Source organism: Scomber scombrus, chromosome 9, assembly GCF_963691925.1.
Source record: "Scomber scombrus chromosome 9, fScoSco1.1, whole genome shotgun sequence".
NCBI classification, from domain to species: Eukaryota; Metazoa; Chordata; class Actinopteri; order Scombriformes; family Scombridae; genus Scomber; species Scomber scombrus.
The window spans coordinates 15,183,645-15,200,420 of record NC_084978.1 but is presented as its reverse complement, the minus strand read 5'-3'; the positions used below and the strand labels follow the sequence as shown (position 1 = coordinate 15,200,420).

The window sequence follows — 16,776 nt, the reverse complement described above, 5'->3', positions numbered from 1 at the left end:
GAAACACACACACACCAATACTTGGTACAACGCACAGAAATAATTTATTACATAACAAGCTTAACTGGGTTGACACACAGCCAGTGAGCTTCTGTTGCAGAAAAGACCATCATTACAAGCATTTAAGCAGCACAGACGCATACAGACAGATCACACACAACAAAATCACACACAATTTTATGACATTTGTGACATCAAACAAGTCAGAAAATACTACTTAAAGATTTTTAGTACCAGAGCACAACTGTTTATAAGTGCATAAATGGACTTTTAAAGCCTAGACAGCACACTAAAAACACACTTCAACATCTTACTAAATTTTTTATAATTTCCTGATTCTTACAATAGCTCTGAATATGATTGTCCCCTCAATGCACCACCAGGAGGCAGTAGAAGTGGTCCAAAGAGTCCATGCTGAGCCATCTGTTTGTGAACAGGCAAGACTGAGAAAAATCTACACATTTATAACACATTTTTTAAACACTTCATACAGCAAGAGAATACATTCACATAATAAATAGAAGAGGAAGTGTACAGGACCAGGTATGGACAGTCTTTTTTTTTTTACTTTGAATTTTTAAATAGATTTAAATAAAAGTCAGGGTAGAAATTGTGGGAGCACCTCAAGGATCTGTTTTGGAGAAATCCTCTTTGCTGGAAACACCACACAAAGACAACAAAAGACATTATTTTAACATTTAAGGTGCAAGAACAACAAAATGTTGGTTACCAATTGAGGTGTTTTTACCTGTCTAAAAGCTTTTATGAGAAGAAGCTGTAGAGATAGGAGAACCCAACAATCCCAATGATGGAACAGCACAATGTAATCATCATCTTTTTCTGTGGATTTAATCAAGAATAAAAACAGAATGAGAGAAGTCTAAACACAAAGCAGCCAAACAAAATATAACTACTTACATTCAGTTTGGGGAAATGATTGGGCAAAAAGAGAACCAAGGGTTGGAGAGGTTGGGCTATGCGTTTGTGTGTGTGTGTGTGTGTGTGTCAAGAGAGAGAAAAGGTGAAAACATGGAACTTACCTGCTCTTTGACAGTCTTGTAAATACAGCGGTTAACATGCTGTATCAACAATCTTCGTCAGAGCAAAGATCATCTGCTGTCAACAGCTTTCGTCCCATCACCATAACATGCACTCATCAAAAAATGATGTTACATATTTACCTTTGTGGCACTAACAAATGTCAGATCAAACGTGCAAAAAAAAACAACATTTTTAAAATTGCAAGGAAACACTACAACCAGAAATTAAAAAACATAAAATCTTTAATTTCCATTAAAATCATGTCACATCAACTTAAAAACAGTCTACAACAGCTTCAGTTTTCTCCTCTCCCTCTCTCATTACAGCTTGTGCTGATTGCTACAGTGGTGTGAAGAAAAAGGCCTGTGGAATTGTGGCATCTGAATTGAACAGTTGAACAGCCAAAAGAACAGACTGCGTGGTCAAACGGCTTATCGCCCTCAAGTGCCCCCTGCACAATCAAACTTAAAGGCACCGTTCAGGCTCCAGCGGAACAAAAAAACGTATCCCATTAATGGTGGAAACCTAGATTATGATGGATCACGTAGGCTCTTCTCTTTATGATGACTGTTGAAAACACTATCTTGGCTACTGTCCAAAGGTTATCATCATTTGGTTTAATTACCTAATCAAAACCTGTGTGACTACCGGTACAGTGATTACACAGTCAGCTTGAGACATTCCCACTGCCAAGAAACAAAGATCTACAGTCATGAAATGCTGGTGACCACTCAGAATTGAGCTCATTTGGTGCATCTAGCTAAAACTAATGTGATTTAATGCAACAGCCCTGCAATAAATCCAACCATCATGAAGGTTATAATGTTCATTTTGTTTTGTAGAGGTGTTGATTCAACTTTATGGCAATTTTGGAGGCTGCAGGAGTGCACTGTGCTACATTAAGAGGTGTTTGTTATATTTTGTCTACCTTTATTGATATAATCATTAGAAACACCTTTCAGTATAACACAATAAAACTCGACAGCTACACAAACAGCAGCCTGTGAACTGAATGACAGTTTGAAAATTAAACTGTTCATTAAGGTGAGATTATTGGGGTTAGTTTTAGAAAGGTGTATATAAAAAACTGGTATGTGTTTACAGTAGTGAAATTAAGGAACCTAAAATATGCATAAGGAATGGTAGCCACGTTAAAGCTACTGTAAGTCGGAGTGTCTACTGCATCCTGTATGTACAACTTTATTAGCAACATGTGATCAAAAAGTATAATAAATACAAAGTCTATTCAGGCACCTATGGAGAACACGTTAAGTCCCTAGTGTTACTACCTGTTTCTCTTCATATCTTTTCATTAAAACACTGAGCATTTTAACAGTGAAGACTACATTAGCATCAACACGGCTAACATCGTAAGATTTTTTTTTAGATGCGTCTTCCTGTTGTCGCAGTGTTTCAACAAGTCTTAAGGCAAGGCATGCATGTTAATCCCCTTAGCCTGTCTTTTTTGTCTTGTTTGATTATTTTAGCTCCACCTGTCCATGAAATGTGTTAAACACCATCTTTCACATTTAAAATTCATTCTCTACACTCAAGAATCATAGCTGAACACATAGCTCCTCTTTTCAGTTAAAGAACAGAGCCGTAATCATGCTTAGATATTGACAACACAAAATAATAGTGCTATTATTTACATGATCATCGTAGCTTAATATAATGAAAAATACATATTGAAATGTGAAAGTGCTGGAGCTCCCCAAAGGCTGACAAAAATCCCCGTACAGTGAACATAGCTAGCTTTTCACAAAATGTGTCAAGGCTCATAAAAGGCAAGAAGTAAAGATAAGGGAGGTGATGTGCTTCTAGTGAGGGTTGAGCTTCAGAACTAGTTTCAGATGACAAACACAGATGGTTTCTTTGGCACTGAATGTTGAACAATGAAATGTTGTGTGACGTTTTATAATCTGGCATTTTTCAATTCCCGTTTCCCCTCCTCAGATATACAACAGGTATTGTACCTCATATCAGCTTCAGTCTCATTTCCACATTTGCAGCAGAACATCCTCAAAACTGTCCAAACAGTTCCTCTCAGACTAGGATGGACGGTTCAGATTGGTTTACACAATACATAGCTCAAAAATGATTTATCAAGTACACTAGTCCTTTGATGCTCTTTTTTTCACATCGTCTAGCTTACTAGTTAAACGATGAGATGCACCTCTGTGGGTGAAATATTATTACATCCGTACGCAGGTCAATATCAGTCTTTTCTTTGGCTTGCAGGTTGATGGGGGCAAGGACAGAGTAAAGATGAATAAACATGATGTTCGCAAGCCTGTGGTCCTGCTATAGTGTATGGGTGAGGATGAGGCGGAGGAGGATGAGAACAACCACAGCACAGACTGCACCAATAATGATCATCTTCTACAGAGAGAGAGAGAGAAATGGAGAACAGTGTTAATGACAGGGGACATGAGCTGCAACTGTGAAACTAACACACTGCTAGCACTGCTTTGTTTGCTCAGCAGTAACCAGAGGCAAATGCTGCAGGAGAGGAGGAAAAACCCACACCCAAGAACTTCAAATACACACAAACACACCTTATATAAGCCCTCTGGAGGCAGCAAACACACAAATACACACACACACACACACACAAACTTAATAGAAGAGCGTGCAAAAACCCTTTTCCAAAGCAGGCCTCATACTCATACCCATTGTTGCACTACAGAGGTTATTTACTGTGGAGTTACTCACCCTTAGCTTTCCTCTTACTCAAATAGCTCATCAGCTTTGCTTCAATCCCACTGACAAACCGATAATGAGAGCTAGCAATGCCAGCAAGATCACCACAACCACCACTATAATCACCATTTTCTGTTGGGAACAACCAAACAGCGCCATCAGGACCATTCTCAGTGGGAAACAACAATAAGTGTATCTCGTATGTATGTTTTAACTTATGTTTATGTGGAACAATTGCAATTACTACTACTGTGTGTTATACACTGAGTACTAGTTTTATATGGAGATATGTACAGTGTTTGACAACAACAGACACATCGAATAATTATCTTTGTAGTTTGGTAACCACATTAACTCTGTGCATCAATCTTGCTAAAATCTGGTAGTCTGAAATTATCAAGTAATATCTTTAAAAACACAACTAAAACCAAAGATTAATGCAGCAGTCATATACCAACTGTGAAGAAAGACAAAGTTATGGTTAAAGCTGAATAACATGGACAGAGAGAGAGAAAAGAGTAGAGAGTGTTGAAGCTGTGTTAGTGTGTGTATTTGTGTAAGCAGGTGGAGTGGTTTGTGTTCTGGTTCGAGAGGGGAGGGGGGGGGTCACAGTGGTTTTTCTAAGCACAGGGATCCACGGGTCACAGGGTGGAGTTTCAGGAACTGAGGAGGCAGAAGGCTTGAGGGTCACCACAGGTAAGGATCAAGTGAAGATCAGGGTCTTGATGCTGGGGAAGGTCTTCATGTTGTCAGGCAGGTTTCCCAAAAGCATATTTGTGTTTAAGAGTGATTCCAGCTGTTCACACGTTTCATGTGCTAACTGGACTGGAAACTGCACAGGGCTGAGCTGGCGAGGGCTTGTTGTTTCAGGTACTGGAGAGACAATCAAGTAAGATGCAGGAAGTATCTAGGAGTAACAAATCCATTTAAATTTGAATACCATTGATTCAGGGCATGGATATATTTAGAGAGCTGAGACAGTGCTGTTGCTCAGCCTTGCTGCCAATTTTCCCTGATGGTATTTCCTAAGGTACTGCAGCAAAAAAATACGCTAAGTATTATGAATTTTTAATACAGAAGCTTTTATATTTGTAAAACTTCCCTAGAGCCTAGAAAAGCGATTTAAATATTTGCAGTGTCATCTCAGTGTAAAGTCTACGGGCGAGCAGGAACTCACAGGTAGAGCCGATGACATATTCTGTCAACCGCACAACATGGAAACTCGGAAGCTAGAAACTTCCTTTGGCTCATGCGCCAGGTGAGCAATTTTCATTCAACTGAACAAGCGCTATCTTTGAGTCCAGTACCCAGTTCATATGATAGATATATCCATAATTAAGGTCCATCGAAGCTCCATTTTTAACTATTTCCATGCTTTTGGGAAACCGAACTGCTATTCTTGACTGTTGTCACTCACACGTCGAGCCTCTTGCTGAAACTTGGCAGCTTTCTTAGTGTCTGCTACGGCTCGCTCCACAAAGCCCACCGATTGGTCCATGTTGCTCTCAATCCTTTCAATCATTCCACCCTAACATGGTGCGCGGTGTCCAAGTTGACGGAAAGCACAAAAAAAAAGTAAATAAAAAAAATAAAAAGAGGGAGAGGGAGAGACAGAAAGACGAAGTACACAGAATACAATATTTGTGTATGATTACCACAGGGCGTATAATGGGACAAGCGAGTGCAATCTGTATGAACACTGTGGTTTTAATGTGTCAAATGTGAACACACTCTGACTGACTGTTAAAAAAATGTAACAGAAAAAAAACAGGAAGAGGTCACAAGCAAACTGGTGTGGCAGTTGGCTAAAGTACATTACCTTGCGTGCTTTGGACTGGTACCTTATAGCTTTTTTGGTCTGTTCCTTAGCTGCTATTATGTGGTCCACTGACTTGGATACATTCTGCTCTATGTTGTCTACTATGTCACCCTGAAAAACACAAAAAAACAGTATGATACAAAGCAACAAAGAACAAGCAATATAAAATCATATTTGAAGGTCTTTATCTTCAATAATGACTCCAAAAAAGTCCCCTTAACTTTAATAAGAGGAGTATTCATATTAAAGTTGGACATTATATAATTTCAGCACAAACCTCTTAAAAAAAAAATACTGAAAATAGCAAGAAAATTGTTTCCTGGGAAACCTAACAATACAAACAGCAGAAATGTGCCCTTACCTCATATAGGCTTTTCCTCAGAAAGCATGGTGCAAGAAATATGTGGTTATACTTAAGTATAAGTGTGCATACAGTGACTGACTGATCAACATATGTTTGACTACATTGTGAGTCTGCTCTGATGTTTTATTTGCACATCTTACTAAATGCATTCATGTTGATCCACCACAGATGGGTGATGAGATGGAGGTGGCAGAGGCAGAGGAGAGTGAAAGGAGAAATGAAAAGGGCATGGAGCTGGAAAAGAGGAAACACAAGACAGATGCAGGTTGATAGTCAGAACAGCACAAAGGCAGAGAACATATTTAAATACAGTCAGGGAAAGAGTAAAGGAGGAATGGAAAGAGTAAATCAATTAAGTAAATGGAAAGTTTCTAAAGCAGTTGAAGCTCCGTTAACTGATGGATGAAATGATCAGCGGATGGATGTAGAGGAGGGTACCTGGCTCTCCACCAGCATGGCGATGTCTACAAACATATCGTGCAGCTCCTTGATGCTACTTTCAAGACGAACGATATCTTTGTGTCTGGCTTCAATCTCACTGAGGGCTTGTTTGGAAATCCCAGAGTCCACAATCTGCAGAAACGAGAGTTTCACTGTTCAGCACAGACAGACATGCACACACAGACGTCTTATCACAACTGAGTGATGAGATTAGTCATGGCCTGACTTAGTTTGCATCTTTGCTTAAAATGCAGCTATCTAACAAACAGATATAAACACAAGAAAACTGAAATTAAGTGCAACTCATTAAGAAAAAGAGACACATATAAAATCCCCCAATGGAAAGTCACATTACTGCTTTCAGAGGGAATGAACCTGCCAAACACAGTTAGGTCAATGACCCAGAACTGTTTCATTACCTTGCATAGTAGCCCGCTGCCATCAGTTTCATTTATAAAGCACATTTAAAAACAACTTCAGTTGAACCAAAGTGCTCACACATGAATATAATTCAAAAGTGTGAATAGATCAGAGTTTACAAGGTACTGTTGGTTTAATATATTCAGAGTGAATTTAGATCCAGTACTGAAAAGCATGACAATCTAAAATGGTATAAACATGTTGCAATATTTGTCTAATCTGGTAAGATGTGTAGATATTCTTATACGGCCATTATTAAAACTACCTCTCTGCAAAACTTGTTCACAACCCAAGGAAAATATTTATTAGTAGACATTTCCTTTACCGTTAAAGCTTATGGCAAGATTTAGTCATGTCAGGACAAGACTGAAAGGGATTAGAGATAATAAGTCTTTATCAAGCCTGAGAATGTCAAAATGAGTCGTGTGTCCTTGTGCAAGAAATTCTTTGGAAGCTGTTTTGGATACAACTATCTTTCTAAGGGAATTGATAACAGAGAAATTGTCTCACCAGCTTAAATGCAAAGTGCACATTGAGAGATGCTGTTGCTCATCTTTTCTCTGTCTTTACATACTTTTTATAAGAATTTGCTTTGAGTGTGGAGGTGGATATAATACAAGTTTTTTAATATTACATATCAGATTAAAGTTGGAAAACAAAAAAAGGCACAAGAAAGAAAACTGACAGACAAAAATCACAAGCACAGCTAATATTTAACCAGATAATATAAAGTGTTTTGAGTTTTACTGAGCGACTGACAACTTAGCTTTCCACTTTGAACACAGTGTGACAGGGGTGCAGGCACACACACAAACACACACACACACACACACAGACTTACCCCTGCAGTGAACACAGCAGCATTGCCGCTCTCCAACATCTCCTCCAGTTCGTCATCTGTTGTTGCTTTTCCAGCTGGAAAGGAAAGAAAAAGGGTTCATGTGTAAGTTCATGAAATAAAAAAGTAAGATGATCACATTTGTTTGTGGGCGTCACTTACTGATTTCTAGCTGTCTCTGAATACGTCCTTTACTCCTCTCCCTGAAGTCTACCTGGGCTTCATTATACTTCGTCATTACCTCCACAAACTTCCTGGACAGCACTGCATGCTGGGATACAACAGGAACATGTTTAATGAGGAGGGGAGTAATGTGCTCACCCGTTTATGCCCTGACATCTTGTCTCAGGCCTAAACATTAAGTGCAAGACACATCTCTGACAAATATCATACATTTATTTTTGGTACGTCGAAGGGAAAAAAATAGAAGATCAAATATCCTCTCAGAAAAATGTTATGAAAAGGTGTTTATGTAAGGTCAAATATTAGGAAACAAGTGACAAACAGAGCACCTGGAGCTTCAGATATTTACCTGTGATTTACGTATCCGCATGTCGGCCGACACCCTCTCCTGCTCCTCTGACTCCAGATTCCTCTCGATGGCTGGCGAGCAAAATAAATGACTGAAATATGATTCAACTTAAACATCACTGTGTCATTCTTCACTAACATTAAACGTTTTACATGTGTGTGTGCATGTGCATGGGTGTGCATGGGTGTGCGTGCGTGTGTGTGTGTGTGTGTGTGTGTGTGTGTGTGTGTGTGTGTGTGTGTGTGTGTGTGTGTGTGTGTGTGTGTGTGTGTGTAGGAAGAGACAGACTCACTCTTGAGTTTGTTTCTCGCATTGTTGGCCATTTTTTTTATGTCGTTGGTGATTGCCTCCAAGTCATCCTGTGTTTCTGGGAAGGAAAAGACGTGTGGCAATAGACAGTTAGAAAGTTGAGTAACATTTTGATCATCTCAAACAACACAACAAACATCACTGGTTCTAGAGACATTTTCAAACCAGTGAGCCTGCATTCATTTGCATATTTTTATACCCTTTAAGGAAACTCGGTTTTTAAAGCAAGGAACAAAAAATACTTTTGTGAAAACTGTCCCAGACTTAATTCAATTAATTAAAATCCACACATGAATATAGCTGCTGAAAGAGAGACATTATTAAGGAGGAAAAACATCCTTAATATTTAAATAGTTGAATATATTTATAGAAGAGAGAACAATCATTGTGCAAACAACAATGATGACAAGAACAGTTCACTGGATGAAGTTAGATATCTCACTCTGATCTGATGTGGGAGCAGACAGGATGACTGAGTAAAGCTTTTTGACTTCAGCCACGTTGTCATCAATTTTATCAATACTGTTCCTGATGTCCTCAATCTGAAACACACACACAGAAAATGACAAAAATTAAGAATTAAGTATGCCACCATAAACACAAGCAAAGAAGTAAAGTAAGTACACCTCTCACCTGACAGAAGAACTCATCCATGAACGCTGCGTTGTCCACAGCGATCTCCACCTCATCATCATCTTGATCACACGTCTAACAGATGAAAAGTAAAGACTGCGTCAGACTCGTGATTCAAGCTAGGCAGCGCTGACATTTGAATGGAAATACATGTCTCTAATTAAGCACAAAGTAAAAGGGCAAAAACACAAAAGCAAACACAGCTGTGTTCCCGTATAGCAATTTATGCACCCTGTTTATGATCTACGACTTCAATTTACTCTTCTCAGCTCCTGTTTATAGATGTATTTTCATAGACGTTATTTGTATCTTTTTAACTACTTATGTAAACCAACAGCATGTAACATTCACTGCTTTGTACCCAGAAATATAAGCAGAATAAATACTCACTGTAGCTACAGAGACATCCTGTTGGGCAAACTAACCTGAGCCCAAAACAGGACAGACCATGTTTTTGTGTCTTTTCAATATTGTAACAGCTCAACTTCCTCCTTCTTATAAACTTGAGGAGTACAAACATTAGGTATTTAGTCAAATTAATTATCAAAAGTATCCGTGTTTAATTATATGTCAACAGAAAGCGTCTGTGCAGGAACTTTGCTTATATAAATATAGAAGAATTATCATTTAAACCCTGAAATATCTGATTAAAGTGTATGTAAACAACACGAAGTATCTGAGCAGACATTCAATGACAATTTTTCATATTCTGTTATGGAAACATTTCTGTTTGTAAATCACAAAAGTATTAAAAATGTAATACCCAGCCATAGTCTAAAACTCAAAAACAAAACCACCCTGAAAATGCTCTACTTGGTTATGACCACTGATAGCTATATTAATGAACTTTCCTCCTGGTTAGCAGCTGAGCATGACACACCAGCCAGACATATTCCTCTGACCCTGATCTGCCTACACCCTGTAAATTTTATCTGAAACTCTCGCTCTGCTGAGCTCATAAATATGTCACAAGGGACAGTCAGTAAACACGAGGTAGAGCGGCGGGTTGGCCACACTGCTGGTGAATATTTACATGGAGAAGGACTCGGGCCAGGCTCCGGGAACTTAACCTGTTTTCAACTGACTTCAAGAAACCATAACTGAGGTAAAGAGTAAACAGACGTCACAAGTCCGCACTGTGACGGTGTTAGGTGGAGACAAAGGCAGCTAGAAGCAGTGTTTGAATTACAACAAGCAGAAACTACAACTGATAGGCCTGTATAGGTGACAGACATATAGCTTGTAAATAAAGTTCAAAGGCAGTTCAAAGTTGTGCCTATATCCCGGTCTTATCAGCGTTTTGGAGGTGAAACATACCCATCGAGCACATTATTAGGAACACCTGTGCACTCTAATGTAATCTAATACAGCTTTGCCATAAATTATACTTTTAACAAGCAGGACTTATGACAATGTCAGTCTCAGAAAGGTTATAAAAGGCTGAGATGTTCATTATTGAGGTGGCAAGGGTGGTGGTGGTGTACTGTAGTTGGTTATATTGAAAGCCTAATATTTTGTACAGCCTCTACGGGGGGGGGGGGGCTGTCACCACCTCTAATACCACGTTACAAGGAGAAATAAAAAAAAAACATTAAACTCACCATGTTGTGAGGAATCTGGGTCTGCTTCTAAATAAGTAATTCATCATTACATGGAAAATTTGATATGGGACAATTCGTTTTCTATATCTACTCTATTACAAAATCTTGTTTTTAAGGCTGAACGTGTGATCAAGCACTGACGGAAGTTTCGGTCAATCAGCAAACACAGCGCCGAACCATCTATTAACTGCTGTTCGGACACACAATCATCAATAATTGCCACAATAAAGCAGGATGAAACACATTAAAAACAGCATGCACATGTCCAGATTAAGCATATTACGCACACTGTTGACAGAAGATAAAGTCAGCTGCACTGAGTCTGAAGTGGAGTTTCACACATATTTAAAATTAGATGGCAAAGCCATTTCTGTCTATCCCCTTGTTTCCTCTTGGCCTCTTTGCCACCAACTATCCAATACAAGGCAAGAAAAGCCAAAAAATTATATTTAAAAGACATTTTTAAAAATAGATGGCAGGACATTATATTTTATGCATTCTTTACATCAGACTTTGCAGCATAAGGAGTGCTAATGTCTATTTATTCGAGACCACTGCAAACTCAAAATGTTGTTGCCTTCAGGTGAGCTCCGGCCTCTTTAAGCGGAGCAATGGCTACTCTGAAATTCAAACACTGATGAGAGGGGACAGTAAGCTCCTTTTGTTCCCTTCCTTTCAATTACTTGCAATTACTGCATTGTAAAGACAAAATGTGTTTACAGCAGGCTTTATGTCTGTTTTTTAATGGGTGACTGAGAGTCTGAAGTCTGCACACTTGACTTTTCCTGGAGAAAGTCAGGTGTCCACTTGGATCAAAGTCAAAGCTTGGAAAAATGTTGGGCAACACACCCGTCGACTTCCCTGCACTCCTCCGGGTTCTCTGTGAGTGGCTGGACTCTTGTAACGCTACAAGTTTAACAAGTATTTAAATGTTACATTTAAGCTGCACTTCACTACAATAACTATCTATTTAATAACCTTCAAATGTTTCTTGGTTTCTAACACAAAGCACGACAAACTTTTTAATTGTTTTAAACAAGCCACCAGGAGCTTACATTTATGGTTCAAATGTTGAGTTGGTAGACAGTCTTTAACCTTCCACCCCTCATCTAAAATTTGAATTGCAAATGTAGCGTCGACTGTTGGCTTCAGGCTGCTGTAACTAACAACAATTGTTCCTTGGACGCACTTACGCTGTGACACACGGCTTGCTTTTGGGTTGCTCACTCAGTTATTCATTGAGTTCAGCAGCCTGGCCAACACATTATGCTCACTCACACAGCATTTCTGCAGTAGCGAGATAAGAGCAAGTGCACACTTCCTTCCAGTGTCTCTCATTCAGCAAAATTAGGGGAAAGGAATTGACACCAGCAACACATGCTTTAACAGCCAAAGGCCACACATGAGAGTGTGGTGTAAAAAACAGTTTGATACAGTTTATCTCGGTCATGAAGACAACTTTTTACAATGTTCCTCGTTAAACTCACTCGTTCATCTCATGATTAAACTTGGAGACGACTCTCTGTGGTTGATGACATGAGCAGAAACTTGAGCCAAACACACATCTGCTTCACTGTGGATCACAATGTTACTCATAACACACGATCCTCATTGTTTTAAGATTGGGAGCTGCACAGGTCAACTCTTTATGATTAGTTGTGGTTTAAAAAAAAAAAATGCAGTCAGTTATCAAATGTTTTTACTTTCAGAAATAGATATGATCAGTTTGCTGCAGTATTGCCTAATGACAATGGGAAAATAACGCCCATCCTGACAAATATACAGATACACTCCGAACAATCTAGATTGGGCAACTGTACAAAAAAAAACCATGTTTGACAGAGAAAGACAGTGGAGCAGGAAATTAGATTTTGGACCAAAATCTACAACAAAATGCTGTAATCTCATGCACTACAGACATGAATATTGTGTAATCATCAAAACCTTACAAACACTGAGTGACATTTGGACAATCGGACATCAAGATTAGAAAACAGCGTGCACACTACACGTCGATGTGTGAATGATGGAAATGTTAGCTTGAATTCTGGCTTTTTTTTCCTTTTATTCAAAACACTTAATTATGCTCGTTCTGCATGCAAAGCGCCACATGTCACGTTGCATAATCCTCCTCAACAAGGCAATGACTAGACGGAGGTTATAGGGTGAAGCAGACGGTGATCCTGTGCTGATTTTCTTCACACATGGTTTCACTGGAGCCTGAACTATGAGGCTGTTGTGTATTAGGATCTCTGGGATGTCAGCTCAAGATCAAAGACTGACCAGAGCCATGAACAGACAAATAAAGCGCTAAAAGATGCACAAAGGCAAGTACAAAGACTGAACGCGTGTGCACACACACACACACACACACACAATAAGCCTACTGTGACCTCTAGGTCTTATTATCATCCACAAAACCAATGTACGCACAATCCAGCGAGCTCTACTCCAATCACGGGCCATGATTCACGTCCAGCTCTCTTATCTTTCCCGTGACTCCCTCATCTTAAAGAAACTGGGAGGTGATAAAAACAGTCAGACTTTGTCTCCGAGGACCATAAATGACGAAAACAGCACTGGACGTTTACCCAGCAGGCTTTGAAGGTTGAGACGAGAACACAGCTGAGAAGGATGAGGGTGGAAAAAAAGACTAAACTGAGCTAAAGTCATAGTAAAAGTCAAGTCAAGTATGGGGTCATATTACAGTAGACTTTCCTAGAACTAAAGGAAAGTAACACAGGTGCCTCACCTGTCCTACAGTCTCCTGAACACAGAAGTGAAAAGGATATGGCTGACTGAAAGGAACTGTGACAATACTACGAGGGAAAAGGAACAGAAAGGAGAAAATAGAAAACTGTTGTTAAATTAAGCTCAGTTATCAACTTCTAATGTTTTTACTTTTGTCTAAAATGCACCGAGCCAAGTACAGTGCTGTCACATATGACCATAACAACAGGTGAAAACTGCTATTCTGGGTGTTCCTGTCGCACCTCTTTCCCAAAATGTCTCCAAGACTCAAAGTAATGATCAAATGAGCCCAAAGTCACATAATCATATGCCTAAACACACACACGCACGCACACACATATACCAATACACAGCCTAGATTACTGCCAGCAAGTTAAACATTAGACAGGAAACATCAGGAGGAAAATAAAGGTGATGGGTGAGCGTGGCTACGGAAGAAAGCTAAAAGAAAGACGGAAGGAAAGACTGGAAAAAGCAGTTAGGATGGAGACACCCATTACAACATGTCTTAGAGCAATAATAATACTGACAACTTCCCAACAATCGAGAGGCGTACTACACCTGTTATTTGTACTTCCTTTCCCTGAAATGAAGCCAGCTGTGCAAGATACAGACGCCTGAGGGGGGGACACTGCAGTTCACTAACTTTAAACACAGCAAATATTTGGCCAGTAGTTGAAGGTAGCTATGGCAACACATCCCGACTTGAGCAACAATAAGATCAAGGCCTCACCCGCATGGGCAGCGAGTGTACTTGCAGTCATGACATCAATCTTTGAAGGTGGAAAATATGAATCAAATTGAGGTTTCTGTTGCTAATGATTAATCTGCTGCTGCTGTTGTCTCCAATATGTACAAGATAATCTGACTGTTTTGGTTCAATAGGAAAGTACAATATGGAGGATTTGGGTTTCAATCCATCCCAACTGTCCCCATAAAAATATTTGTGTCTGGCAGTACTGACAGCAAGAGCTGCCACAGATTTTCATTATTGATTAGTTTGTTTGTGTTTTTGTGGATATTGATGAATTGCTTAGTCTGTTTTAAAAAAAAAAAAATCTGAAAATACTTAATTTGAACGTTAAACAATCCAAAACCCAAACATATGAAATTCAAAGAGCCAGAGAAATCCTCACATTTTTGCTTGATAAATGATCTCAGCCATTAATCCATCACTAAAACTGTCCCAGATTGATTTTGAGTCGATTGACTCATCAGTGAATGAATGATTGTTATTCATCAGTGACCATAAAACCAAAATGATTCATCTCCAGTCATTAAACTGATCTATATTCACACAGGCCTACATCTTATTATAGGAAGCAATAGTAGATAGTCAGGCATAAATATACACCTTATGAGTGACTATGAAGATGACATCATGGACTACAGCTCAACTACTGACATTAATTACAACTCTGATACTTAATTGTCACATTCATTCAACATTGCAGCATAGAAAGAAAATTAAAACTATATTTGAATGACACTTTTACTCAACATCTCCATTTCAAATCAACCGCCAGTGTTGTATATAGAGTTATGTCATAGGACACCAGTGCTTCAAATCATTAGTATATCATGTGTCAAATATTTTAGGTTAAAGCCTTTAAATGTTTCTGCCTATCTTTACGTCTAATTTCTATCAACAGTAAGGTTTTTTTTCAGAGGCCCATCAAAGGGTACAGCGAGAAATTACTAAAGATAAATACATTTTTTCCACATTTCCTGGACACTACTTACCGCTTTAAGTTGCTCCAATCGGTCCTTCATCGTTCAGGCGGTTAATTTAACAATTTTAAACCAAATAAACAACCACAATATTGCGTGAAATTGCTTTAACAACTAGTCCCAATCTCTGAATTCCTCAGCCAGCTGGCGAGCTAGCTGTCCGACAGAAACCCACCGCCAGTGAGAGAGACAATTAAACTCCCCAAAAGTCTTGGCAGTGGTGTCACTTGGAAGACTTTTTTTCCGAAAGGAGGAGTCTTGCCGTCGTTTTTCCATACAATATGGCTGCTGGGTTTAAAGCCAGTGTTTTTTCTTTGCTAAATCTCCTCGCTCAAGGGATTAAAACAACAGTTGTGCGGAGCCGTTTAATCTGGCTCTCCACTGGCCAGTAATCATACTAAAACGCACTTTCTAGCTCACGCATGCGCACACACACATCCCGGTCCACAGGGATGAGGCCACGCCCTGAGCCACCTGCACCGATGATGCGTTCAGGTGTTGTACGAAGAACCCGCCAGCACAACATGCATTTGATAGGTCCTTCCCATGGACTTTAGATGACAACTAACAAAAGTACATTTAATCAAGTGCTGTGCTTATGTACAGTTTTGAGGTACTTGTACTTAACTATCTCCATTTTATACTACTTTATACTACTATTTATTTTGACAGCTTCAGTTAATTTTCAGATCAAGATTTTACAAAATGGATAATAGCCTATAAAAAGTTTTTAAAATACAGTACATTGAAAAAGATTTTTTTATGTCTTACAAAAAGCAGTGTGTTGTCAGGGTCACATTTCAAATGTCTTATGAATTGTTCATAGGTCCACCACACAATGATTTGTCCCTCTCACCTTGTCACACTGTTTCATTTCCATAAGTGTTCAAACGATCCAATATTTCACCAAACATCAAAGATTAGAGACAAAGTCCAAAAACTGAAAACATATTTAGATCTAACCTTTTTTTCTTCTTCTTTCCTCTCCCATTAATCATCTCACGGCACCTAAGATTTGTCTGGTGACCTTTTGGAAGGGCCCAGCTCCTACACTGAGACCCACTGGACTAAACTAGCTAATTGTATGTAAAGCAGGTCTAATTGAAACCAGCTCCACCTCCAGCAGCTACAACAGCAGGTACCACTACTGATGCTTTAGTATTAATAATCTAATGATGACCAAATCACTACTTTTATGGTACAGTACATTTATCTGCTAATACCTATGTACTTTTACTTAAGGATCTGAATACTTCTTCCACAGCTGCAACTAACAATGTGGCTTTCATTGCTAAATTGTGACTCTGGTACATTGTTTTCCATTCATGTCTTTTTAACACAGTTCAAACATTGTGCACTTAAGCACATTGAAATCAATTAATTACAGATAGAATTAAACCAAATAAATCCTAACTATTCTGGATTTTGAAAAATAATTTATTGGAGCTTTTGATTTAATCACACAATCTACTACAGCAGATGTATTTGCCCTGTTGTCATGAAATTGCAATGTTCATGTTGACTTAGAAGTTGAGAATAAAACTTCATTCTTGATCTTGGAAACAAAAGTTGGAAAAATAATCTCACACAGGC

The 16,776-nt window shown here is 38.9% G+C and overlaps 1 protein-coding gene across 4 annotated transcripts; it reads right to left on the bottom strand.

Moving 5' to 3' along the window:
- Window positions 1-503: 503 nt before the first annotated feature.
- stx3b (syntaxin 3b) lies at window positions 504-15,504 on the bottom strand. 4 transcript variants are annotated; one of them, XM_062425069.1, is made up of 12 exons: window positions 15,196-15,504; window positions 9,101-9,175; window positions 8,910-9,009; window positions 8,451-8,525; window positions 8,159-8,229; window positions 7,789-7,897; window positions 7,630-7,703; window positions 6,366-6,500; window positions 5,564-5,674; window positions 5,162-5,272; window positions 749-840; window positions 504-654 (listed from the first exon to the last, which is right to left on the bottom strand). In XM_062425069.1, the coding sequence occupies exons 1-11, from the start codon at window positions 15,223-15,225 to the stop codon at window positions 763-765; spliced, it is 969 nt and encodes a 322-aa protein (XP_062281053.1). In that variant the 5' UTR covers window positions 15,226-15,504; the 3' UTR covers window positions 504-654; window positions 749-762. The 4 variants fall into 4 exon arrangements, with proteins under 4 accessions (XP_062281053.1, XP_062281049.1, XP_062281052.1 ...); XM_062425065.1 differs by lacking the exons at window positions 504-654; window positions 749-840; window positions 5,162-5,272 and adding exons at window positions 1,294-3,423; window positions 3,757-3,876; XM_062425068.1 differs by lacking the exons at window positions 504-654; window positions 749-840; window positions 5,162-5,272 and adding an exon at window positions 3,815-3,876 and having other exon boundaries at window positions 5,586-5,674.
- Between the last annotated feature and the right edge of the window lie 1,272 nt (window positions 15,505-16,776).

Bases quoted from the DNA above. Each gene is read 5' to 3' on its own strand.
- stx3b (XM_062425069.1), bottom strand. From the start codon at position 15,225: ATGAAGGACCGATTGGAGCAACTTAAAGCG. The intron at 8,230-8,450 runs GTGAGTCTGTCT...TTTGCTCGCCAG, and splicing joins TGCGAGAAACAAACTCAAGA to CCATCGAGAGGAATCTGGAG. The intron at 6,501-7,629 runs GTAAGTCTGTGT...TCGTTTCTGCAG, and splicing joins CTGCTGTGTTCACTGCAGGG to ATTGTGGACTCTGGGATTTC.